Here is a 25,248-nt window from a genome sequence, read left to right as displayed (position 1 = left end):
TTCAACCCCAAAAGGTGCAAACACACACACACACACCGCACACAACCGCACACACACCTCTCACACACGCGGTGTAGATGAAAAATGGCCCTTCCGTGCCCTATTTTATTTTCCTTGAGTTTCTCTTGCTGATGCATGCACTCTGCGTGTGTACGTGTGGGCTCTGTCAGGGTATGTTAATATGTGTGTGTGAATTTGTGCATGTGTACATGTGCGTGCAGCGTCTGTGAAGAATGATGCGTGTCACCAGGCAAGCGAGAGGTTGTCGCTAGGGGAGCGTTACCATGCTAAGACGGCCCTGGCCCTGCTTTGAACCCCTCCCAGGACGGCTGCCGGGCCCCCTCGGAGCACTTAAAGACATCTAGTACATAAGGGCAAAGTCACATCATGACAAGCTCTCTCTCTCTCCGTCTGTCTGTCTGTTTCTTCCTCACTCGCTCACAAACACTGTGTATAGAGATCACACGGTAAATATTTCATGAGATTGTGTGAGCGACAGCGACGTCCTCAAACATCTCTCTCTCTTGTCTCTGCGTCCAGCTCTGATCTCCCTGCTGTCACTTTTTGCGGCCACATCACTATATTAGGAGAAGATTTTTATAAGAGAATTGGTTTTTCTTTCGTTTTCAGTGGAGCTCGATGCGATACCGATACCGCCGCCTCAAACTGAACCAAAGTGGCACTGGATTTATGATCAAAGAAATCTAAATGAGCCACTCGCCACTTTAGAACCGTCACACCTACATCTTCAACATCTTCTGCGGGTGTGAAAGTGTGTTAAAGTGCACAGGAGCCCTTTTTAATGTGATAAAAATCCGTTTTTTTGTTCTCGAGCCAATCTGCGACAAGGGCCTAAAATGACTCATGGTGGTTTCAGGATGAAAACCTGCGGTGTAACCTACAAAACGCCTCTAAAGTGAGACTGACCTTTGCACCCGGGCAGGTCGAATCTGCAATGTTCGACACTTGTTTCACTGCTGTTACTAAACAACTGTGACATTCCAGCTTCCACACCTCACCAGCGGTGTGGATTTGAAGGTGTCTCTCTTCTTCCCGTCTCTCTGTTTCTCCCCCCAATCTCTTTTTTTTTTTCTTTTTGCCCCACCACCCAATGCTCCTTTAATCACCTGGCTTGCTCTCATTTCCATATTAAATAGGCTTTAATCATGAAAAGCAATCAGCCTTTTGCATATTCATACCTTCCCCTGTACGCCGGCTTCCCTGTCTCGCTCCAGTGCCAAGCAGCCAGTAATCAGTAGGCAGGCGGCGTAATGCCATAGCCCCGGCCCATCGCATGAAAACACACACACTGTGTGAGTTAGAAATAACTTCACATGCTACTTACGCATTATCTCTACTCGGAGAGAGAGGCAGAGGGAGAGATAGAGGGAGAGGGAGAAGGGTAAGAGATAAAAAAAGAAAGATGGCGAGACTGATCCCTGATTTGAGCTGCGAATATTTGTACAGAGGCTCAAGGAAAAGTCGATTTGCATAATGACTTTGTAGTTTTGCATTAATCACATTTGCATATGAAAATGCGTTAATTACTCCTGATGATTTTTTTTTTAAAACTTGCTTCATTTGATGTCCAAGCTCTGGGGTTGTGATTAGGGGTTACATGGTGGCAGTTGTGTAGGTGGGTGTGTGTGCACTCGTGTGTGTGTGTGTGTGTGTGTGTGTGTGTGTGTGTGTGTGTGTGTGTGTTCACGTTTTTTTTTTTGCATTTCTGGTGCAGGCTGTGTGTGTTTATGTGCTCTTACATGAGTGTTTTGAATGCTTGCCAGGGAATTTATCTTGTTTCTGCTGTGAGGCGTGTGTGTGTCTCTTTTCATTTTCTCGTTCGTGTGTGTGTGTGTGTGTGTGTGTGTGTGTGTGTGTGTGTGTGTGTTTCCTTGTTTCTCTGAGTGGCAAATATTTCCTTATTCCACTGTGGGGGGAAAAGAGGAGTACACTCCATCCTTCATTTAAATACATAACATTTTTTTTTTGGAATAGCATGAACACTGACTCTAACATGATACAGTATCTACCTCTCAAGCGTTTTCTTCTTTCTGCACTTCCACTTTGGGCTGGGCCCGATATCGAAATTATATCATCATGGTGATATGAGACTAGATATCATCTTAGATTTTTTAGATGATATCGTGATACGGCACAAGTGTTGTCTTCTCTTGGTTTTAAAGGCTGCATTAGAGTAAAGTGATGTCATTTTCTGAACTTACCAGACTGTTCGACTTCCCTCTACCCATTTGTCATTAAGCCCACATTACTGATGATTATTTATCAAAAAATCTCATTGTGTTTATATTTTGGTAGTAACAGTAATCATCCTTACAATATTGCTGCATCTGTTTGGTCAAAAATTATTTTAAATTTTTTAGATTTTGTTGCCCAGTCCTGGCAGTTATGAAGCTTTTGAAGAGAGTTTAAAATTTTGAGATATTATATTGTGTAACATGATATAGCATAAAATATTGCAGTGTTATTTTAAGGCCATATCGCTGAGCCCTACTTTCACACTGCATTGAGGGAAAAGAAAAAGAGAAAGTGAGAGATAAGATAAAGTGATTTTGTTTTGTAAGTACACAGATTATTTGACTTTACAGACAGCGTTGTTGCTTAGAAATACGATGGAGGATTTTCCTTTTCGAGGCTGAATTTTGTTTTAGAAACGTTTTTTATGCAGTTTTTAAAAAAAATAAATTAAATGCAATCTCCAACATTCATCCAATAATCCATAAACAATTATCCACATTAAATGCGTTTTGTTTTTTGTGTATTTGTTTTGCATGTAATTGCATGTGCTTTTTGCACAATGCTGCATGTCTTCCCTGCTCAGTCGCTTTTCAGGCACTAGTGATTCCCTGCATTAAAAAATAACTTTATCTGTGTTGCATTACTAAACTTAAATGCTCACATATGAATGAAAGAGCAAGCTGCATGTTTTGCTGAGATGTCTTAGGATTAGCACATGAGCAGTGATCTTGCAGAAACGCACAGCAAAAGAAAAGCCTTCACCCTTAGCTTAAGAATTATGGTAAATAATGAAATAATTTCTATTTGCTGACATTAATTCTCCACTCAAATGTCTTGGGTTTGCATACACATCTGTGCTTGTGTGTACAATTACAGTATACGTGCTCCTACCTGTATATGGGCCCCTAGAGTTGTTGGCTCATAACACCGCGCCTCAGACAGGACCACCCCAGGGGCCGTCTGACTCTGCTTGTGTGTGTCTGTCTGCTTATATCCAGCAGGGTCAACTAGGTCTGTAAGAGAGCTGCTAAAATGGCACAGCTGCACATGCACACCGCCACCGCCACCTGACACACACCGGTGACACACGCACACACTGGCCTGCACACGGAAATGTACGTTCACCTATGCAGAAAAAACGTGCATGCAGGAATACGCACGCAGATAAGAGCCACACACACCAAACATGTGTGCATGCAGGAATGCATACAATGACTCCCCATCTCACATTAAGGCCTGCATCTCCCACCAAATGCACACACAGACACATGCACACACACACACGCAGCTTAAAGGCTCCCACATGAAGGCATCAAACGCTCCACAGCCAGCTTTATGGCACTCATATGGCAGCAGATTTGATATTTTCCTACCACAGCGGGGGAATAAAACTCGCCACTAATTTGGACTGCGAGCGCCACCGCTAACTTTCAGCATGTGCCGGCTGACTGTGTCTTCCAGATGTGCGGACTCTTTGCTCCTTAACAGCCTTACTTAAGAGGCATTAGAAACCTCACACCCCGTCCCTGCTACGCATGGAGAGTGATGATGGCGCTCTGGTATTCAACACAAACACGCTGCTTTGTGTGCAGCTTTGAGCGAAGTGCTGATGTGAACTTCATGGGCTCGCTGCTATGGACCATAAGTCGCCTTGTGTCAGTGGGAATCTGTGAATGTGTTTATGTTCTTTGCATAAATAGCTATAATCAAGGTAATTTGACAGCTGCATTGTAGTTATTCAAGCTGACTGTTGATAACAGGTGTGCTTTCATCAGGGCTGAGTAATGTTGCAAATTTTATAAAGAACTTACCGTAATTACAGTATAAGTGCGCAATGTGTCAAATATGCACACATGCAGGAATCCTCAATGAGAACCTGCTCAGTAACGTGCACACATGTTCACGTTTGTCCCGCTCTCTGCAGAGATCCTCCAAGTCTTTTCTCGATGGACATGCAGATGAAATGGGTCTCTGTGTGTTCAGCTATTGTGCAGTCTTAGTGCATAACATAATACGCCGCCTTTCAGGGGTAAATGGTGAGATTTTCTGGCCGGGACGTTCACTCACGCTCTTCTATTTCAAAAGTAGCGTAGTTTCTGCCTTTGGAAAGGGAAAAGGGCTACCATTAGCATTTGTGAAAAGGAAAAGAGATGGCGCTTGTTAGCCAGTCAGACAGGGGTAATCCTACTTGCTACACTGTTGTTGTTCCTTTTCCTCTTATCTTATTAGCGTGCCGCTCTGATTGGGCGGGACTGTGGGAGAGGAAAATGAGGAGACAGCGTTTATGGCTGTATTTTCCTTTTTACAGGCTACTTCACCGCAAGAGATATTGAAAGCCTTTCATGCTACACTTATGATTCCCCTTATTTCACCCACTTATTTGGCTCAGGCAATTACTCGGAGAGGGAGCACTGGACACAGGCAAAGACATGATGAGCGTAAGCTGCCTTTATGTCGGTTTGTCACTTAAATATAAATCAGTTGTGCGCCAAGGCCAATATCTAGTGCAGACATTAATACACAATGTAGCATTCTGTTCATACAGCTATTTCCTGTGAGCAGTAAACGTAGAATGAAAGGGAGGAAAAAGCAACAAAAAAAAAATACAAAACCAAAAAACTTTATTCTAAGGTGATGTTAAAGGGGCACTATGTAGTTTTAGAGAAGGAATTCAAACTCAGAGTTTTATATGAGGTGATAATACAAACTCAGAAATATAAATTTTTTCTATAATGGAATAAACAAGCTGCTCTCAGAGGGAAACAAGGTCCCACAACACTGTTTGAAGCTAGAAAGGTGGCAGGGTCCGCCACATATAAACAAAGTAAAACAGTATGAGTCACTCAGTTTGTTTACTCAGTCGTGAAAACAAAGAGAGTGAAAATCAGTTGATGAAGATCTTTCTCTTCTGATTAAAAAGTCCTCGCCTAAAACAACATAATGCTCCTTTAAACTAAAAATAAAAAGACATCCTTTGTTTCCTTATTAAACTAGTTTTACATGACCAGGCAGATAGTTTTTGATTTTATCTGCCCAAGTTATGAGGTTTTATACACGTCTCTGAGATTTACTACCTCCGCCCCAAAACAAGGGAGGTCGATGTGAGTTAATTAATTGAGCTCAAACCTGGAAAAGAAAGGACATTTAAACATTTTAATAGCGACATTTTGATCAACACAAGAACAAATTGTGAATTATTTTCATAGGGACTATTTTTTTGGTAGGAAGTCTTTCCATTTTCATTGAGAAATGTTAACAGTGAAGTTGGTTTTTATTTGGAAAATACATACTGATGTTAAATATTTCAAACATATTTCTCCAGCACCACAGCGATGTATTGATGAGTGGAGGCAGGAATAACCAACCAATATCCCAAAACCTGGGTAAATAAAGTCAAGTCTTTTTTAGACTTCGGCTGAACAGAGACTTTATTCACTATAAATTTAAATATGTTTTTTTTATTAGCTTGTATCAGTTTTTTTTTCTCTGCTTCTACTTTAACTCATAAAAACCTGCGCTGCCATCTACGAGAACAGAAAAGAAACATCTGCTCCGGTCTGCTTCTTGGATGAAAGAGGGCTTGCACTGTCATGTCCATAGATGGCATTGCAGACAGGAGGAGTTAACTGCTCAAGGTTAAGGGGCTACACTCTCCCTGTATACTGGCGCAACTCATACTTTTCCAGAAAGCCCTCTTCTCTGTGTCTGTCTTCCCCAGAGCAGAACAGAGCAAGCCAAAATGAAATAAAGCCTAAGATGTTATCAGGCTGATTGGTGCCAGCGGAGCTTGTCTGGGCCTGTGGTCTGGCGGGGCAGCGCTGGCCCGTACCAGCGTTTTTGTATGTGTGTGTGTGAGTGAGTGTGGGTGTGAGTGTATGTGTGTGTGTGTGTGTGTCCTAAAGGCAGTGGATAGATGAAAGCTTTCTTTAACCATAAGCTATGCAGGAGCCGTGCCAGGAGCAGGAAATGTATCAGCGTGATAACAGCCAGAAAGACAGACAGAGAGCGAGAAAGAGAAAGAAAGAAAGAAATGACAGAGAGAGAGAGACAGAGGGAGAGGCCACACAGAACCCACAGGGGGAGGCCTGAGGCCAGAGTCAGCCCATCACACACACAAATGTCACCTCATAAATATGTGTTGGGTGTGTACGTGAAAGAGATGAACCTGTGCTTGCGTCTGCATTCATGTGTGTGTGCGTGTGTGTGTGAGAGAGAGTTTTTGAGGTGAGATGTTATTGACAGTTTGACACACCTGAGTACGTATAGGTCACATATATACATATATATATTATATATATATATATAGAGAGAACAGAATTCACCTGGAGACATGACCGTTGCATAATGTTGTGCCGCCGGCCTTTGTTTTGTACATTCATCTGATTAATTTTTAGATCATCGTTCATTTAATGGTGGGAAGTGATTTAATTAATATTCATCTGCATCTTTTTCTTTTTAATCGTCTGAAGTAGTTAGAAGGTCTCACATTGTGCACTGCTATATGTTCCATTAAAGGAGACATATTACACTTATTATCAGGCTTATAATTTTTATTTCTCTCTCTCATACTGTCCAGTGCTGCAGCAATGTATTCCCCCTCTGTCTCTGTTTAAGCTCCTGTCTCTTTAAGGCCCCCCCACTCCTGAGTAGCCAGTCTTCTCTGATTGGTCAGCTTGCACACGCCTGAGCCAGCAGCGCGTACAACAACCGAGCAGCTTCACTAAATTAATTCTTACGTGCAAAATTAGCTGCTAGGCATAAATTACGCTAATGTGTGACATAATGTGGTGTCAGAAAGTCACAGAATTAAAGGCGGGACTACTGACGATGCTTTCAGGGGCAGTTTTTTTTTTTTTGGGATAGAAGAGCTTTTGTTGGTGCGGACTTTGACCTAGGTCTCCTTTAATGTGGAACCGGGGCATACATCATCTGTAAAGATTACTGTTCTCTCCAGACGATGTTTCACTTTCTTGCCGAGAGTGAAACGAGAAGATTGATACCACTCTCGTGTTTGCAATGTAAATATGTAGCTACATCCAGTGGTTGGCTAGCTTAGCTTACCACAGAGACCGGAAGCAGGATGGTAACGGCTAGCATGGCACCTCTAAAGCTCACTAATCAACACTTAACTTCTTGTTTGTTTAATCCAACAACTGATTTACAAAAACAATCGGACAAAACTGCAGGAAGTCACAACTCTGTGGCAGGAAATAGGAAAATAACCCCCTTGTAAAACCACAATGTGTCATTTTTACACTTTTTGTGTGGATGAAGGAGACATAGAGGTGTTAATTAGTAAGCTGCAGAGGTGCTGCCAGGCAGATTTTTGCTACATTTGGACAGAGCCAAGCTAGCTATTTCCTCATTTCCTGTATTTGGACTAAGCTAATCGAACAAGCTCCCGGATGCACAAGACAGCTGTATCGATCTTCTCATTAGATTTACTCACAAGAGAGCACATATTTCCCCCCCAAATGTCAAACCATTGCTGAAAGACATCCAAGCCTATCACATGCCCACATCCTGCTGTTCAAAATGGGCTCCAAAACCTCTTTTTCCCCAAGATTGGGCCGAGCAGTTAAATAAAGAGAGCCTAATATCTACGGTCCATTCTCATTTTTTTTAACACGCTCCCCTTTTGTTACTTCCTTTTAGTGTGCTAACACTAATTAGATAGCTTGCAAATTGGCGTCAAATGATGCAACACTTCTGTGCTCTCTCCTGTGACGCTGGCAGCCTCTGCTTTGTGTTTCGAGCACGAGGAGAAAAAAAAAAAAAGCACTGTATCCTCTCACAGGCCAGGATTAAACATTATACTTAAAGTCATAATAGTGAATTAGATCATGAATGTTCAGGCTCTGTTTCCCAATCACTGGAATGGACTCTACGCCATGTCTGAAGCATGTGAGGGGGCAAGTTTTATAGCGGGCTGATTGGGTTGGAAAGGCCTGTGTGCTTCATTCAGGGCCGCGGTGGTATTTTCCTGTGGGCTGCTAGTTAAGTGGGACTGGCTGCTTGGCTCCAGTGGGCAAAAGCCAGCTGGGGACCATTACTACTGCTGAAAGAATATAGCACCCTGTCACAGGATGGTAGCCCGACATACACACACTGAGCATACATGCAAACACATGCATACAGTGCTTCATATAGAGGCACAAACGTAACATTTACCCTGGTTTTTTCTTGCTTCTTTTTTTCATATTCGCTGCCTCTTTGACACACACACACACACACACACACTGCAGACGCCACCGCAGAAGGACGAATTTGCACCTGCTTATCACCGGTTGAGACGAGCACTGCGTCCCCCCACGTCTAACGTCACGCTTCTCGTTTAATTTAACTTTGTTTTTGTTTAGATGACCATTCAAGAAAAAGGCATCCAAAGAGCAACACAATACCTTTCCATGCACTGTTTGTATAAAATGATTGATCCGATGAAAAATTTAATAAACCCACAAAACAGAATTCGCGTGTCACTCACATGTCAAAGTCAATTTCCTATTCACTGCCAGTGAATAGGAAATTAACTTTCTGGACAAAGTGAGAGTCCCCGAGGGGCTATGACTGGAGCTCATTTGGATGTAAAACCTCGAACAAACATTGTGTGAGTCCACAAAGTCAGCCTGCATTTCATTGTCAGAGCAGCTTGAGTTTTTCAGCTTTTGATGCCATCACCTATCCAAACATTTTGATGCTTTCTTTCTCATCTGTCACATCGCAGGGACGTTTTTTCCGCTGAAATATCTGACTTTGTTTTTATCCTATTAATTAGTGGTGGATTTATCCTTTAATTCGGCAACCCTGCAGTTCTGCCTAACCTTCCTTGATTGTATGGCGTCGTCTGTTTGCCCCTGCTGCTGTGTGGCGGTAAAAATGAGTAGGTGATGGAAATGCTCTAAATGGAAATGCAGGTGATAAAGCAAAACAAAATGCAATTCTTCTTCTCTTTCCCCCATTCTGTCTGCAATTTTTTTTCTCCCACTTTTAGTGTCTTCTCCTTCTCCCACCGCCCTCCTCCCTCCTTCATCCTCTCCTCCATCTTGCTCCTCTCTCTCACATCTCTCTCGCGACCGCAAGCACGATCGAGTGTCATCCATTTGTCAGCGTCACATGATAGACAGCAGACCCCACAAGTGTGTGCGCATACCTTCCAAAAAAACGCACACAAACACACAGGCGCTGGGACCAGTTAGGGAGCTGGTGGCGATGAGTCAGGCTCAGAGAAATGCCACAGAGAGCTTAGCTAATGCACTTTATGGAGCTCCCTTTTTCTTTTCATTCTCTCTCTCTCTCCCCCCTTTTCTTTTTTTTTTTGGGTCTATATCGCTCCCCCTCCCTCTTTCTCTCTCTCTTTTGTCCTAGAAGCCGAGCCAAAAGTCATAGCTCTTCACTGACAGAGAGGTCTTTCCAGTTATTTTTCACAGCGCGTCCCCTGTGCCCTCGCCGGGATAGCTCGCCTCACGGCGGTAACGTGCTCCCTCGGTCGTGCTACACGAGGGCCTCCTCCGCTCGTGCATTGTTGTACAGCTGGACGCGCTTTCGGTGTGTGTGTTGTGCGTGCCTTGTGATCAAGTTGTTGGAGATACCTGATCCCTTTTATTGTTCATTTGACCCGCATCCCAGGAGGCATGAGGGTCAGGGTGGAGTACCCAGATATCTTGTACAGGTGCTTAGTGTGTTGTGTGAATGTAAGAGGAAGCCAGGGAGGGACGAGCTGAAGAGACAGAGCGGAGGAGAAAACAGTTTTTTTTTTTTGCTCTTTTACAGCAACACATTAAGGAGCACTGTTTCTTTAAATCCTCTTTCGGGCTGTCAGGCATTTCAGCTGGTCATATTGGCTGCAGACACACACACACAGACACACAGACACACACACACACACAGATGTATATGGTTAGCAGGCCGAGGCTGGTTTGAGTTAGCATGGAGCCAGTCACACTGTGTGAGAGCCTTACCCCCTGCCTGCTACTGCCACCCTCCACAGTCTCGTTCCTCTTCTCCATCTCTCCATCTCTTTCTTTCGCTAAACATGTGTGACAGTCAGCCACTGCTCGCCAGGGCCGTGGTTCGCCGTCCCATCTCCCAGCACCCCCGCCCCACACACACACACACACACACACACACACACACACACACACACACACACACACACACAGTCGCAGCCACACAAGCTTGATCTGCGTGGCCTCCTGATTAGCCCCCCTGCATGACAAACAAGCCATCAGAGCAGAGGAGGAGGAAGAGGAGGAGGAGCAGGAGGGACGGATGGGAGATGTGAGGAGGAGGAGAGGAGCAGAGGTGTAAGGGGGGGGCAAGCGGGCGAGGTGAGGAGGCTGGGACCCCTGGGGACCCCTAGATCACAGCCATGCTAATGAGGAGCTGCTTTGCCAGCAGCAGAGGTGTCAGCTAACCCCTGACAGGTGCACACCCGCGTACTCCCAGGGCTTGTGCCTCGCGCGTGCACGTGTGTGTGTGTGTGTGTGTGTGTGTTTGAGGGAGGGGCTGCAGGTTTGTGTCCCAGTGGCCTAGCCTGCGGGCGGCTTTGTTCAGTATATGCAAATCTGTCGCCGTGGCGTTCTGTCGCCCTTGATGGAATGCGTGAGCAGTACAGCGAACCTGAACCCCAGGAACGCTGCAGTGCACACACACACACACACACACACACACACACACACACACACACACACACACACGTATACACATACTTACACATCCTCTGCTTTCCCCCGCTCACCTCCTTGTTAACAACCTGCACTGTCTTGTGTTCCTGCAGTCGAGCAGCATTATTCCTACACGCTCCAAACTTTTTGCTGCCTGGATGTGTTTTTTTTTTTTTTCACCCCGTAGGACTGTCCATGCCAAGCGAACGCAGCACAGCGGAGAAGTTGGCGGGCTCGCGTTCAAATGCTACTTATATTCAATTATGATTTTTTTTTCCCTGAGCTTTGTGAGAGTTAATTTGGCATCAGTGAGCATTCATTACCATCCACTCACTGCTCACTGTCAGCTGAGAAGCTCCAGTTTGCCCATCTTGTCGAAGGCTGAGCCTGTGGATTTTTGTTATTCTTCTGTGGTCTTATTATAAGTCCCTCTGGATTAGAGCATCTGATAAAAGCCCCAAAATATAAGTGTAATGTAAATGGAGGGAGGGCGGGGGGGCTCGTGCCTTGAAAATATAAATCAAACTCAGGCTGGAGAGATGGCGTATGCGAATTCCTAAATTAAACACAAATCCACATGTCTGCACCATACGCCTGGTGTCTACTTCAGCCCCGCCAAGCTCACACCAACTTTCCTTCACTGGCCATATGCAAACAGTCAATACCATGGCTCCCCTTCATTCACTGGCATTTTGTTTGTACTTTTTAAGGCAAAATAATGGCTATAAAAGGCAATCTGGAAAGAATAAAATCTGATGTAAAGCTCAGATCTTGGTCCCTGAAGACTGGCTTAATTGGCCCGGTGGTTTAGTAAAAAAAAAAAAAAAACAACCCAGGAGAGAAGGAGAGCATTATTACTGGCCCACCTCAGCTCCACGCATGTGCCAATGTTTTAATAACTTCCTCCAGGCCTCCTGGCCCTTAGCCCTTGTTTTGTTGCACACAGGACGAAGAGCTGCCCTCCTAAGCGGGTCTCAGATCTGCATTGTGTTCGCCTGTTTCATGAGAAAATCTGCCTGGGTGGACACCTGGGCAGAAATGTAACAAGAGAAATTAAAGATCCACACTATTACAGAGGAATGCCAGCACACTGTAGCATTTACAAGTATTTCCACTGCTAACAAAAATGACAAAAACAAACAGTGAAATTCTGTTCATAAGGCAACAGATTCCTGCTGCGACTCCATTTCATTTAACCTTTCATCTCAGCCACATTCACTGAACAATGAGTGTGTGCATGTGTGTGTGTGTGTCAGAAACGCGTGTCTCTGTGTGCATATGGTGTGCCGGAGTAAATTGGGCGATTAGGTCCAGCATCAGTGACTGCGTGGAGAGGAGAATGTAACTGTTCTAACTGGTAGTTGACCTTGGCGGTCAGCAGTGGAAGGGTCCCTGCTTGCGTGTCAGGCAGACGACTGTAATTACTACAAACTGAAGCATGACACGGCCCACCGTGATTCTCTAATGAAGGCTTTTATTGGCTGGAGCACTAAGCGGCGACAACATTCACACTCTCCCAGCATGTGTGCAAGTGTGTGTGTGTGTGTGTGTGTGTGCGTGAGAGTGGAGTGAGATAGAGACATATGAACGTCTGTGATGTTACACGCAGGCTTCTGAGGGGGAGGTTTTTGCATCCTGTATGTTCGGGTTTACCGCTTACCTTTCTGTCAGTTAGAGCCAGGAAAAACCAAATTTGGGCAGCCGGATAAATTCTGGGCGGAGGTGAGGTGGCGTGATCAAACCGCAGTTGTAGCGTGATAGCCTGAGAGAACTGTCAATCAAGCAAATGTTCCCAGAGGAACCCTTCTGAAGGCTTTAAAGGTGCACGATGTAGTTTTACAGAGTTTAATCAGAAGACAAAGATCTTCATTGACTAAATGAACAAACTCTTCATTTTCATGACTGAAAAAAATGAATAAACAAACTGACCTTACAGGACAACACAGTTTCATACTATATGTGGCGGACCCTGCCACCTTTCTAGCTACAAACAGTGCTCTGGGGACCTTATTTGCCTCTGAGAACAGCTTGTTTATTCACTTATGGAAAAAATAAATATTCATAATATTGTATTACTACATCATTATTAATGTAAATATGAACATTCTGAGTTTGAGTTCCTTCTCTAAAACTACATAGTGCCCCTTTAATATTTCAGTGCTGCTTAATTGCATTCAAATCCTAATTAAAACAGAAAAACTGCCACATAAGAAGTCTAATCTATCAACCTACCCATCTATCTATGTATCAATCTATCTTTGATTCTCCTGTCTTTACCTCTCTCTGTTTGCCTCCCCTCCCCTCCCCTCCCCCTCCGCTTGCTTTGCTTGTTTGGAAAGCTGATGAAATTTGTCTTTGGCCGTCATTAGGCAGCAGCCATCAGCTGCCACTCTATTAGCTGCCACGCTTCCTTTAACAGCATATGGCACAGCTGTGTAAGATATGACAAGATGCAAATGTGTTGCTGTAGCGGTGGTGGCGGCGGTGGGGCGGAAGGTTGTGGGGGGGTGGTGGTGGTATATGATTGGGTGGCTGGTGTCAGAGCCAACCAAAATATGGATAAAAGAGAGGAAAAAATCTGATTAATCGAGAGGGATCATCAATCTCTCTCCCAATCTCACATCTTCATTTCGTATTGATCCTCATGTGTTGATGAGATTATACAGCTCCCGAGTCCATAGTACCCTCGCGGTCCCTCGGGGCATGTAAATACCCTCTATGTGTGTGTCATGTGTATGTGCCCGAGCACGTCTGGCCCTTAAAGTCCCTCCACCTCTCTTCTTACCCCCTCTCCTCCTCCTCCTCTTCCCTTCCCTCTCCCGCTCTCTTCTCCCCGTCCAAGCTGTTAAGCTGTCCAGCTCTCTGCTGCCAAGCGGCCGTGTGAAGCCTCGCCAAACTAAACACGGGCAGGCAGCCCGCCACTCGCCCCACACACATTCACACATCCACACATGCACAGACATACAAGCCCCAAAAATACATCCACATAGATGTCCACACGCATGCACGTACACACACACACACTTTAGTAGCAGGAGTCAGGTCGTGTCCCACCCCACACAAACAGTGCGAGTGACGGCTACACCAGAGCCCCGCTAATAGCAGAGAAAAACAGACAGAATCAGTAAATGAGCCCCTCATTAACTTTTTCTGACCCTGTCTCCCCTGGGGAAAGCCAAACCAATCACACCGCCAAATCAGCTTCCTGTACTAGACACTGATCCAACATCAGCTTTCGCTCATCTGTTCTGCACGGTACAAGTGTGTGTGTGAATGTGTGACTGTGCTGAGGTGTGCAGCGAGAGAGTGGAAGGAGAGTGAAAAGAAAAAGGCTGCTACGCGTGTATCTGCGTCTGCATGTGTGTTTTACATTCCATGACAACGGGTGGCTTTGAGGCAGTCAGCCATCTTAAGGGCTCCCGTCTTGATCACATAAGACTTTGGGCAAAAGAAGTAACTTCTCCGTCTTTGTTTTCCCCCTCCGGGCTCCAAGCTATGGGACCACCGTACCAACTTGACTCGGCTTGCGGTAGCCGCTGGTGATAAAGTAGATGCAGATGCTTCACAAACACAAGACTGTAGCAGTGTGCCTCTTCAATGCTAGCCTGTGTTGAATTAGATGAATCCCAACCGTGGCTCTTTTTATGACTCACAAGCTGGCTGACAGGGCCGTGCTACAGTGACTGATAGATTCATTTGGCATTATTAAGTCATGCCATTTAAAGGGGCAATTTGTCAATGAGTGACGTACGGTGGTTGTGTGTGTGTGTGTGTGTGTGCGCGCAGCCACAACAAATCGCTTTACTGTACTTGTTATTACACCAGTGACGTAGAGCTTTATTTAATGTGGATGCTGCGTTAAGACCGCAGGGGTCTTTACTGTTTACACATTGCCTCCATCACCTCTCCTGTCTCTCCTTTTGTGTGTCGCTCTTTCTCTCTAATGCCACATCTCGTCCTCCCCCCCACCCCCCCTTCTGCCATATTTCCTTTTTCCCCCATTGGTGTGTTTTTTTTCCATCGCTGCCTCCCCTGTCTCCATATGGAAATGACAGAGTAGACGAGATGGATCTGTATATTAAAGCCTAGCTGACATTAGAATTAGCATAATGTGTCGTGGCCTTAGGGCAGTACCTGCCATCTGCATTAGCCCGTAGACACGCATGCACTCAAAAATTCATACACACACAGACAAAGCCCACAGAAGACCCTCATACGTAGACACAAACAGAAAGTTGCAGTAACTCTATGTTGTACAGTTAATTCTCCACACATGTTCACAGGCTTTTAATTAACATGCTGGCTTAGTGAAGGCATATGTTGGTTTATAAGTTGGTTTTGGTTTTTTACAATACTAATGATGATTTTCTTTCTCTTTTCTTTTCCACAGATAAAGATGAGCCATCCAGCTACATCTGCACTACCTGTAAGCAGACCTTCAACAGCGCCTGGTTCCTGCTTCAGCATGCCCAGAACACTCATGGCATCCGCATCTACCTGGACAACCACCTCGCCAACTGCTCCCTCACTCCCCGCATGGCTCTGCCTCCGCCCCCGTGCACTGAAGCCCTGCCCCGATCCCCTCTCCCCACTTTCCTCGGTGACGCCAACAACCCATTCCACCTCCTCCGCATGGCTGCGCCCCTGCTCAGGGAACACCCCCCTCCCCCGGGGTATTTGGAGACCCGGCTGCCTGCAACGCCGCCCTTTGTCAGCCCTCCACCGCCCCCTAGACCCCCTCTAGAGCGGCTGGGCCCCGAGGAGATGGGGCTGCTGTCCCAGCACCCCAGTGCCTTTGAGAGGGTGATGCGGATGACCCCCATGGAGCCAGCTTCCATGGACTTCTCCAGACGTCTGAGAGAACTGGCGGGCAACACGACCAATAATGGGGGACCCACACCTCCTCTCTCACCCAACCGTGTGCCACCCATGCACCGCCTGCTGAGTCCCACGCTTTTCCAGCCTGGTGCCAAGCCTCCAGCGTTTCTCACCTATGCCCCACAGCCACCCAGCTCTCAAGGGGGACATGGTTCTTCCAGCCCTCCTGACTCCCAGGGACAGAGCCAGACCCCAGGGAAATCCAAATCCTGTGAGTTCTGTGGCAAGATCTTCAAGTTCCAGAGCAACCTGATTGTCCATAGACGCAGTCACACAGGAGAGAGGCCGTACAAGTGTCATCTATGTGATCATGCCTGTTCCCAGGCCAGCAAGCTTAAGAGGCACATGAAGACACATATGCACAACAAGTCTGGGTCCATGAGTGGCTCCCCAGAGCAGGGAAATAGAGTAGAGGGAGGAGAGGGTGAGGACAAGAGTAGAGAGGGCAACTCAAGAGGGATTGGGATGGACAATGAGGAGGAGGAGGAGGAAGAGGAGGAAGAAGAGGAGGAGGAAGAGGAAGAGGAGGAAGAAATGAGGAATGGAAGCCGGCCAGATTCCAACTTAAGCGAGGACTCCCAGGAGTTCGGCCAGAACAGGGACAATGGTCCTCGACAGTCTTCTGAGGAGAAACCCCTAGGTGGGGATAGAGTCAATGACAGTGGCGGGGTGGGCATCATGCACCCGTTTAACCATCTGGACAATCACCTTAAAATGAACCCTAACAAGAGAGGCATGGAGAGACAACCTAATGGAGATGGTGGAGAGAGGGGTGAAGCCGAAAGAGAAAGAGAAAGAGAAAGAGAAAGAGAAAGAGAAAGAGAGAATGAGAGGGAGCAGGAAAGAGAGCGAGACGAGCAGGACGAACACAGGCCCATCATGAACGGCAGGATCAGTGTATCTGAAGCCATGTCCTTCCCAGGGCTGTTCCAGCGTCGGCCCACACCCATCACCAGCCCAAACCCCTCCAACAACAAGAGGATCAAGATAGAGAAGGAACAGCTGGAGCTTCCTCCAGCCATACCCCTCATCTCCCCAGAGAATGTCTATTCTCAACTCCTGGCTGGCTATGCTGCTTCACGCCACTTCATAAGAGAACCCTTCCTGGGATTCACAGATTCCCGTCAATCGCCGTTCGCCACATCCTCTGAGCACTCCTCCTCAGAAACAGGAAGTCTTCGTTTTTCCACCCCGCCCGGGGAGCTGATGGAAGGAGGTAGCGCCTCGGGCAGAAGCGGAAGCAGCACTCCTCACCTCCTGCGGGGACCAGGACCCGGCAGACCTCCGAGCTCTAAGGAGAGGAGGAACGACACCTGCGAGTATTGTGGCAAGGTGTTCAAGAACTGCAGCAACCTGACGGTGCACCGACGCAGCCACACAGGGGAACGGCCCTACAAGTGCGACCTGTGCAGCTACGCCTGCGCTCAGAGCTCCAAGCTGACGCGCCACATGAAGACCCACGGGCAATTCGGCAAGGAGGTGTACCGCTGCGACATCTGCCACATGCCCTTCAGCGTCTACAGCACGCTGGAGAAACACATGAAGAAATGGCATGGCGAACATTTGATGGCCAGCGAGGTCAAACTGGAGCAGGCGGACAGAGGTTAATGCCAGCAGCCTACACAGTGTACACAAGCAAACACACACATACACGCACACATTATAAAAACACACACACACAGACACACATGCGCACACAAAATCCCTATAACCACTTCTTCAGCTATGGGGGCTTGGCTGGATAATCTCTCTCTTTAAAAAAAAAATTTGAGACTGATTGATGTTCATCTTTTTTTCTTGTCACAGAAACTGCCACCTGAGAATATAAACAAAGGGAAACTTTAATGAGAACTTGTCTGGAGTGCCCAACTTGGGTTTTCTTGGCAAACTGTCTGAGGATTTTATCAGTTAGGAATCCATGGAGCCTTTCTACTGTGCAATAATTTCTGTATTTATTGGATTTTTGTAATGATATTTGGCATGTGCAGGTACATCTTTGTGGGATTTCATATGGAGTTAGTTTTGAAATGTGCTAAAACATTTTTTTTTTTTCTAGAAATGCGATTAACTGGAAAGAAGTCACCCTTAATACAAATTTTCTTCTTCTTTTTTTTTTTTCTTTTTTCCTTTAAGGAAGCTTATTATCATGTGAGAGTAAAAAAAAATGTGTGAAGCAGCTAGCTTTTAAAAGTAAAAAAAAATAATTGTTTTCTATATGAACTGCAGCAGCGGACTACAATCCATTCCCTCACACAGGCCTAAAGCACTGAATGTCAGCCTGACAAAAAAAACAACAACAAAAAAAACCCCCATCATGCTGGATTTTAAAAATCTGACATCATCTTAGAGACCTGATCAGTTGCTTTTTAATTTATTCAGGGAATTTGTCCTTTAAAAAATATTGGCATGTGAATTATTTCCAAATGCAGTTACTGTATTGCTGTCCTCACTTCAGTCAGGACATAAATAAAGGTTGCACTTAATGGAGATACCCTTAACTGATGCTCAGTACATTCCCAATGTAGGATTATACCACCATATTTAATATGTTGAATAAGTTAAGACTACTTGTGATTAATGTGAGAAGGAGAACAGTCCTGTTTATTGTTTGTAAATATATTCTTTTTTTTTATATATGTTAAAGTAGCCCCGACTGTACGTGAAAGATGGCCTAAAAACTAAACAATCAGAAGACCAGCTGCTTGCATCGTCCACAGTATATGCTAAGTGTTACAACCATCCATTGTTGCTTTATCAGACCCCCACTTGATTATCTCCCCCCCTACATCATGTGTGCTTACTCAAAGGCTATTTGTTTAACTGAAGCTACTTCAACACTTTTTCTCAATCATTTCTCCATCTCCCTCTGGTGTCTGGCGTGGCATCTCTCTCTCTCTGACCCGGGTTGACTCCTCCGTGTCCCCTTAGGATCCACAAAACGGTTTCAAATGAAATCCATATCAATGTGTGTGTTAGCGTGTGTGTTCTCTCTCTCTCTCGCAGCGTGCTCTAAGCCTCTCTCCGACGGCGTCTTTTCACAGTTCACTAGCTCAGATTCATGCATTAGAGCGGCTTTTAAAAGGAAGCCTGTTCATTCGCCTCACAAAGTGATATGGGTTTAACTCGCAGTAACAGATTTTTAGACAGTGTGCGTGTTCGTGACTTTTGGGGATTACGGTTTTTTATTTTCTGCATCGTTCATCCTGAAATGAATCTGGTAGAGAGAGAGAAAAAAAAGAAATGGTTATATGAGTTATGATAATTTTGAAGCACAGCTGCAACGGGGGGATGGCCGGGGCGACCTTGAGTAGGGGCTATTCTTATAGTAAAAAATGAAAGATTGGAACGGAGAAATGAAGAAATGTGAGAAAAGAAATGGAGGGAGAGAGAGAGCAAGACCTTGACCAGGGAGAAGAGTCATTCAAATGAAATTGGAAGCATATGAAAAGTGTGTTTTTCTGGCACCCAAATGCACATCTACTGGCCACATCTTATGACGGACCATCAGAGTGAGACAGAGCGAGCGTGAGAGGGAGGGAGACAGCAAAAAGCCACATGAAAGCAGCCTGAGACTACATCTTTCATTTTAGTACTTGCAATTCTCAATCATCAAAATCATCTTCACTTTGAAAGTTTCGACCTGCTTTTTTTTTTTTTTTGCCCCTATTGTCAGGTTTTTATCTGCGCCATTTTGTTTTGATAGAAAAGGGATTACACTGTATCTCGAATGCAATTTGTGATTATTTTTTTTTTTGTTTCTTAGAAAGGAAATGATGTTGAGGTCACAGCAGCTCTCCATAAGCTATTCAGTTACCGCGTAGTTCGATATATTTGTAGCGATTCAACACGATAAAGGGTAGATGAGGCTGAAGGAGCTGCTGTCGGCTTGCTTACACATGTTGATGCATGAGTGCAAAAAAAAAAATCCAGATTCCCTGTTGTAAACTGCACAGTGTGTTTCATTCCAAGGAAGCTCAGAGTTAGGCCGAGAAAAAAAAACCCCGAGCCATATACAGCTATGAAATCTATCACATTCAAACGATGGAAACCCTGACAGAGATCTAAAAATCACACATGGACATTCAGTCTTACAATATGTTTACAGTGTTGAAGTATGCCATTAATGAAATACTCTGTGTAAGTGTTTAAAAATGATAATAAAGTATTGTTTTTTCTCCAATGTTCTTTCAAATGTTTTTTGAATGCCATAGCAGTTTTTGTATGATTATCCTGGTGGAGGGATTTTATCTTCATGAATATGTTTCTGTATGATTACTTGTTCACTGTATGGGAAGACAATTTTTTTGTTTTTTGAATTGTAATATTGCAGAATCATGCCAGATTATTATTTTTTTCTAACAAGAGTGGTGCCATTATCGACTTTTTGGTCTCTTCAATCTTTTTTTAATTTAATTTGTTATTTTGTTGAATGAGTTTCCTGTTGTTGGTTTGGTGAAGCTTATCCTACGTGGATGTAAAACAAAAGGATGAAAATAAATAAATGGAGAGTTAGAAGATGATCCTAAAGGAAGAACCGTCGCAATGCTTAGAGCAGGAAACGCTTTTCCAAATCAACTTTATGAGACTTTCATGAACATTATGTTTTTGTTTTTTTTCCTCATGGTTGGTTGAAGGTCTTGTGATGGCACTTACAACTGTAATTTTAAAAAAACATTTTCATATTTCACTTTTCACAACTTTCACTTACACTCTTTGTACAAAATAGTTTCCTTGGTCTTTTTTTTTGTTTTGGGAGGGGGGGGGAGTGCATCATTGTGAAAAAAGTGATTTCAGAACAGTACACATCTGCTGTTTTGAACATATATGTATTTTTGTAATGTGTTGAAAAATCAATACAAGAAAGCCAACACTTCAATAAATGTTGCAATTGCTCTATGATTGAAGCAACTTTTCATTCTGATTATTTCACCTTCTTTTTTCTTCTTAATAACACACACTGGAACAGCTATAGGTACATAAAAGCTGACTCTGTTGATGCTCTACTGCCTTTAAAGCCCCTTCCTTGTTAATTGCCCCATCTATTAAAACAATTAACCTTTTTTCTGTTCGGGGTTGAACAAAAACAGTGTTACTTTACCCGGCTTGCACTGAAAACTGAGAGGAAAAGGCTACATCTTTACTTCCCAGACAAAGCCGGTCATGCAAGTACATTTACTCGAGTGCTTGTACTTATATTGCACTTTTTACGCCACTTCATTTACTTGTCAACTTGATTAGTTACTAGTTACTTTGTGGATTACATCCTGCATCAGAGCCAAAGGTAGAACATTTTTAAAGTAACGTATTCCATTAGCAAGCACATAAAGTACACTTAATATAAAATACGTTAAGAATTTTACTCTCTACTCTTATAGGTGATTTTCACCTTTACCAACATAATATTTCACTACGACATCTTTAAAGCAACATTATGTGGAAATGCCCCCCACAGTTCCTGAGTGCAACAATCTGTCAGACGTTATGTAGGTGCTAACTACAGGCAAAACTCATCACGTCATAACAACGTGATGTGTTGAAAACTTGAAGTTACACAGTCAGAAACAAGTGACAGAGACACCGTTCACCCCTGTTACAAGAGTTATTTTAAGGTAAAATAAGTTCATAATGCATTCAAGTACATTTATCAGATACTTTAAGACTTTTACCTCGAGTACTGTTTGCATGGGTGACTTTCATTTTTACCACCAATGATATTTTACCTCCGTATCTTTAATTTCATTACATGTGGGTACTTCTTACAACACTGCACGCTATCGACAATGCTACATACAAACCATCAGAAATGGCTGCCGCATAATGTAACCATGATTCCTTATCTCACGTTGGATCTTGGGCGTGGGACCTTGTTTACCGCAAGCCGTCAGCCAACAGCGGCTGACCCATGTAGGGTGTATACCTGACAAGGTATGACAACTATACAAAGTATTTACAAACTAAACAAAAGCTAACATATTTCCAGTTTTATTCATTCTCTATGAATGTGGATTTTAGTGTGAGAGCTTTATTTAAGACAGCAGAGATCATGAAAAGATATGCTTGTCTTTATCTTATAGAAAGAGCGAGATAATGAAGAAGAAGTCAACAAAAACAACTATAATCATGTTAGAGCATGAAAAAGAAGCGTCATGAAATCAACAACAATAAAAAACAAGTTTGTCCTGCATCTTGCACCCTGATGCTGTCTTGTGTGAACTAGTGGCGGTTTTCTGAGTTACAGTAGTCTTCAAGGCTCAACAAAATTAAAATTCATGTTTTATTTAATAGTTATTAAATGATGTTGGAGATAAATTTCCCCTCTAAATTACGTTCACACCTTAATGATGTTTTTAATCAGCGCTACAAAGTCACACTTTCTAACACTCAGTGCTTTGCAGTCATTAGAAGGAATGCAAAACCGCAGTGGATGTGTGACGGTGCTGGTGTGATGTCTAAAGGTGTCTGAGTTGTTTTTTATGGTATGAAATACCCATCATGATGTCAGTTAGGAATCTTTGCTCGCTCGCAGCTATTTGGCCAAACGTTCTTGGGGCAAGACAAGACGAATAAAGATGGAAGGAACTGAATGTGAATCTGATAAATAATATTTCACTTCTCGCTCCTGCGCTACCATACCAGCACATCGAACTTCAGAGATGACTGCCAGCGCAACTCCCTTGTTCTTAGAAAACAATACAAACGAGAATGTGACTCACAGGTTTTTATATCTGAAGGTAGCTGTTGACAGTCTCATGCTTGATAAATGAGTCCTGGCATGAGTGTGGGGACTCATCAGGTATTTCTTGATATCAGGCCAACAGTAGTCAAGCCTGTCCTCGCTTGAGCCTGCAGGCCATTGGATGCCGCAACAGAAATAATGCATGTACAGTGTGTGCATGTGTGTGTGTGTGTGTGTGTGTGATCGCTCGGAGAGAAAAGAGTGCGAGGACAGAGGAGAGACACAACAATAGAGAGGAGACAGAGGAGAAGAAATGAAAGAAAGGCTTGGTTTGTGAGAGAAAAAGTCAAATCGGGAGAAAATTCTCGCACTTGCCAGCTCTCGTCACACACAGCGACCCGTGAAGCATCTCGCTGTTTTAACATTATGCAAGATTCAGTGTAAAAATAAAACCATTGTGTCAAAATCTTCTGAGCGTAATCAAACATGCAGCTACAAATTGCTTCGCACAGACGATGTTTGGAGGACTTTGGTGTCTGCAGGAGGGATCTTATTGTGACTTTCCAGACTGTGTGTGTGTGTGTGTGTTTGCGCCTGGAGGCTGACATCTGGGTGCCATGTTGATGATTTTGGTCTTCTGGTCAGCAGAAATGTGCATGTTGAGAAGATGTCACATTCCCACAGCTCTTATCCTAGCAATGGCAGAACTATTGACATAACAATTGGAATAGCACAACGTTCTGCGAATGATTAGTGGCGGCACATGTTTTTAATGATTCAAAGAAAGGTAAGAAACTTATTAAAGCTCATAATGTCAAATGATCTCTGCTCAGTTTATCGCTCACTCTTCATTGATCTATTTAAAGCACTTAAAGGATGTAATTTTCATGACATTACACATATTTTTCTTATCAAGCTGTCATGCCAGAGAACAAAGTTGTTTATTTGTCCTGCACAATTGCAAATCATATTACAACCTCAAGCATCTTATTATACGACCTATTTTGGCAGAACCTTATGGCCATACTGAAGTGTCTATTTTTTTAAAGGGCAACTCTGTATAATCAGCAGCCACACAAATGTGTGCTCACAGACCCGTTTTGGCCACTTCTCTGCCACCAGCACATCGTGTGCAGTTCACATGTGACATGAGGTTAAAGAACTCCCTTTTAAGCTTGTCGAGGAGAAGGCGCCCTCCTGTGTGCCCAGCTCTGTGGGAGAAAAGTGGCCTCAAGCGCCAGCGGTGAGGAGGTGCCGTATCCTCTTCACCAGAATGCACTGGGCAGAGGCCCTATAGTCACAGACAGTGAGTCGCAAAGCGGGAGATGGGAAATCATGGTTTGGAGTAAAACCACGTCCTCGGGGAACAGGGTGTCAGCAGGGATTGCGGTTCACGTCCTGGGCCACACAGAGCCACAAGGCCACCGCAGAGACCCTTCTTTCCACTGGATCACAGGGCTCAGGCCCCACTGGCCTCTCTGTAGATATCCAGTTACTAATCTACCAGTCCTGACCAGTACCCAGTCAAATGACGCTGCCCGCCCAGCGAGCAGACCGGGCTTCGCCCTGCGACACAGAGACCAGAGTAAATCTGGCCCAGCTGGCTGCTCTTGGGAAAAAAAAGGGGGGAAAAAAGGGAGGGAGGACTCGATGGAGGGAGTGCAGGGAGAGCAATTTAAAAGGGTGGTCAGGAGACATAGAGCAGTGTGGTCGAGCGTGGTCACTCAACAGCTGTGGCTGGGGAAAATTGTCTCTTCTGGGAGAATCTGACCCAGAGGAACAAAGGCTTTGTGGTCATGTTGAGCGTGTAACTAAAGGACAGGAAATGCAGACTTTTTCAGAGGGAGGAAAAACACTGAAGCCGCTCAGTGGGAGGTTTTGGTCGTTTACGGCACAACCATGTCGTCAAGCATCAAAACGGCACTCATCTCAAAACAGAGATGACAACTTATGGTTGTTGTAATTTCCTTCCCCCCTATATTCAGACAATTCCTTCACTATAGGAAAACTGGAATCCATTGTTTGACAATTAGACATTAGAATTTCCTGTATTTCTTGAGACCTTTCCGCACGGTAGGGAGGAGTAAGCGGACACGACACCTGATGTGATCTACTTTAACACCGATTTGGCTTCAGCTGGTCCTGTTTTTATCACCACAACAACTCAGCGGGTCGTGACTGCACAAGCCCTCCTAAACACGGGGCCGTCACCTTGCCATGGAGGAAGCAGTCAAGGAAAACATTTATTTATCACTGCGCTCCAGCCACACCCTCCACCCTGTCTGCATATTTAAGTCTGCCGCTTCCTTCTCTTTTTCTCTCTCACTCTCTTCATCACTCGCTACGACTGTCACAACCTCTTCGCTTGTATCTATTTTCATTTCTCAGCTCTTTGTTCTCAGTTTTCTCTCTCCCTTCTGCTGGATTGATTCCTTCCAGATAAACTTTCTCTCCTCATAGATCCTTCTCCCTCCCTCCCCCCTCCTCACTTTTTTTCCCCATAAACTCCTCTTCTTACCCTCCGTCCCACTGTCAGCGTAATTCCATTGGTGTCAGACCTCCCAGGTGGACCCAGACGCAGGTAGATAGCTACCGCGGTGGGGAAGATTCTCTCCTGTCGGCTTCCTGACGCCCAACCTGCACCCCCCCACCACCACACACACTCACTCACATGCTCACACACATGCACACCTTGCCTCAGGGGGGTCAGTGTCATTGTTGGCATTGGGCACATGCTTGTCGTGGTGCAATATTAAATCTTCTCATTTGATTTGG

At 44.6% G+C, this 25,248-nt stretch overlaps 1 protein-coding gene across 2 annotated transcripts in view; it reads left to right on the top strand.

Annotated features, from left to right (window-relative positions):
• The window catches only part of LOC141018440 (B-cell lymphoma/leukemia 11B-like), a 31,874-nt gene extending 11,162 nt beyond the window's left edge, over window positions 1-20,712 (top strand). For both annotated transcript variants that reach the window (XM_073493416.1, XM_073493415.1), the window contains exon 3: window positions 15,310-20,712. In XM_073493416.1, the coding sequence (XP_073349517.1) occupies window positions 15,310-17,405 (2,096 nt within the window). In that variant the 3' untranslated portion in view covers window positions 17,406-20,712. The remainder of the gene's footprint in view (window positions 1-15,309) is intronic.
• Window positions 20,713-25,248: the final 4,536 nt, after the last annotated feature.

The sequence above is a fragment of the Pagrus major genome, chromosome 22 (genome assembly GCF_040436345.1).
Source record: "Pagrus major chromosome 22, Pma_NU_1.0".
Lineage (NCBI taxonomy): Eukaryota > Metazoa > Chordata > Actinopteri > Spariformes > Sparidae > Pagrus > Pagrus major.
Note: the sequence above shows the minus strand (reverse complement) of the source record. Positions and strands in the feature narration are given on the sequence as shown.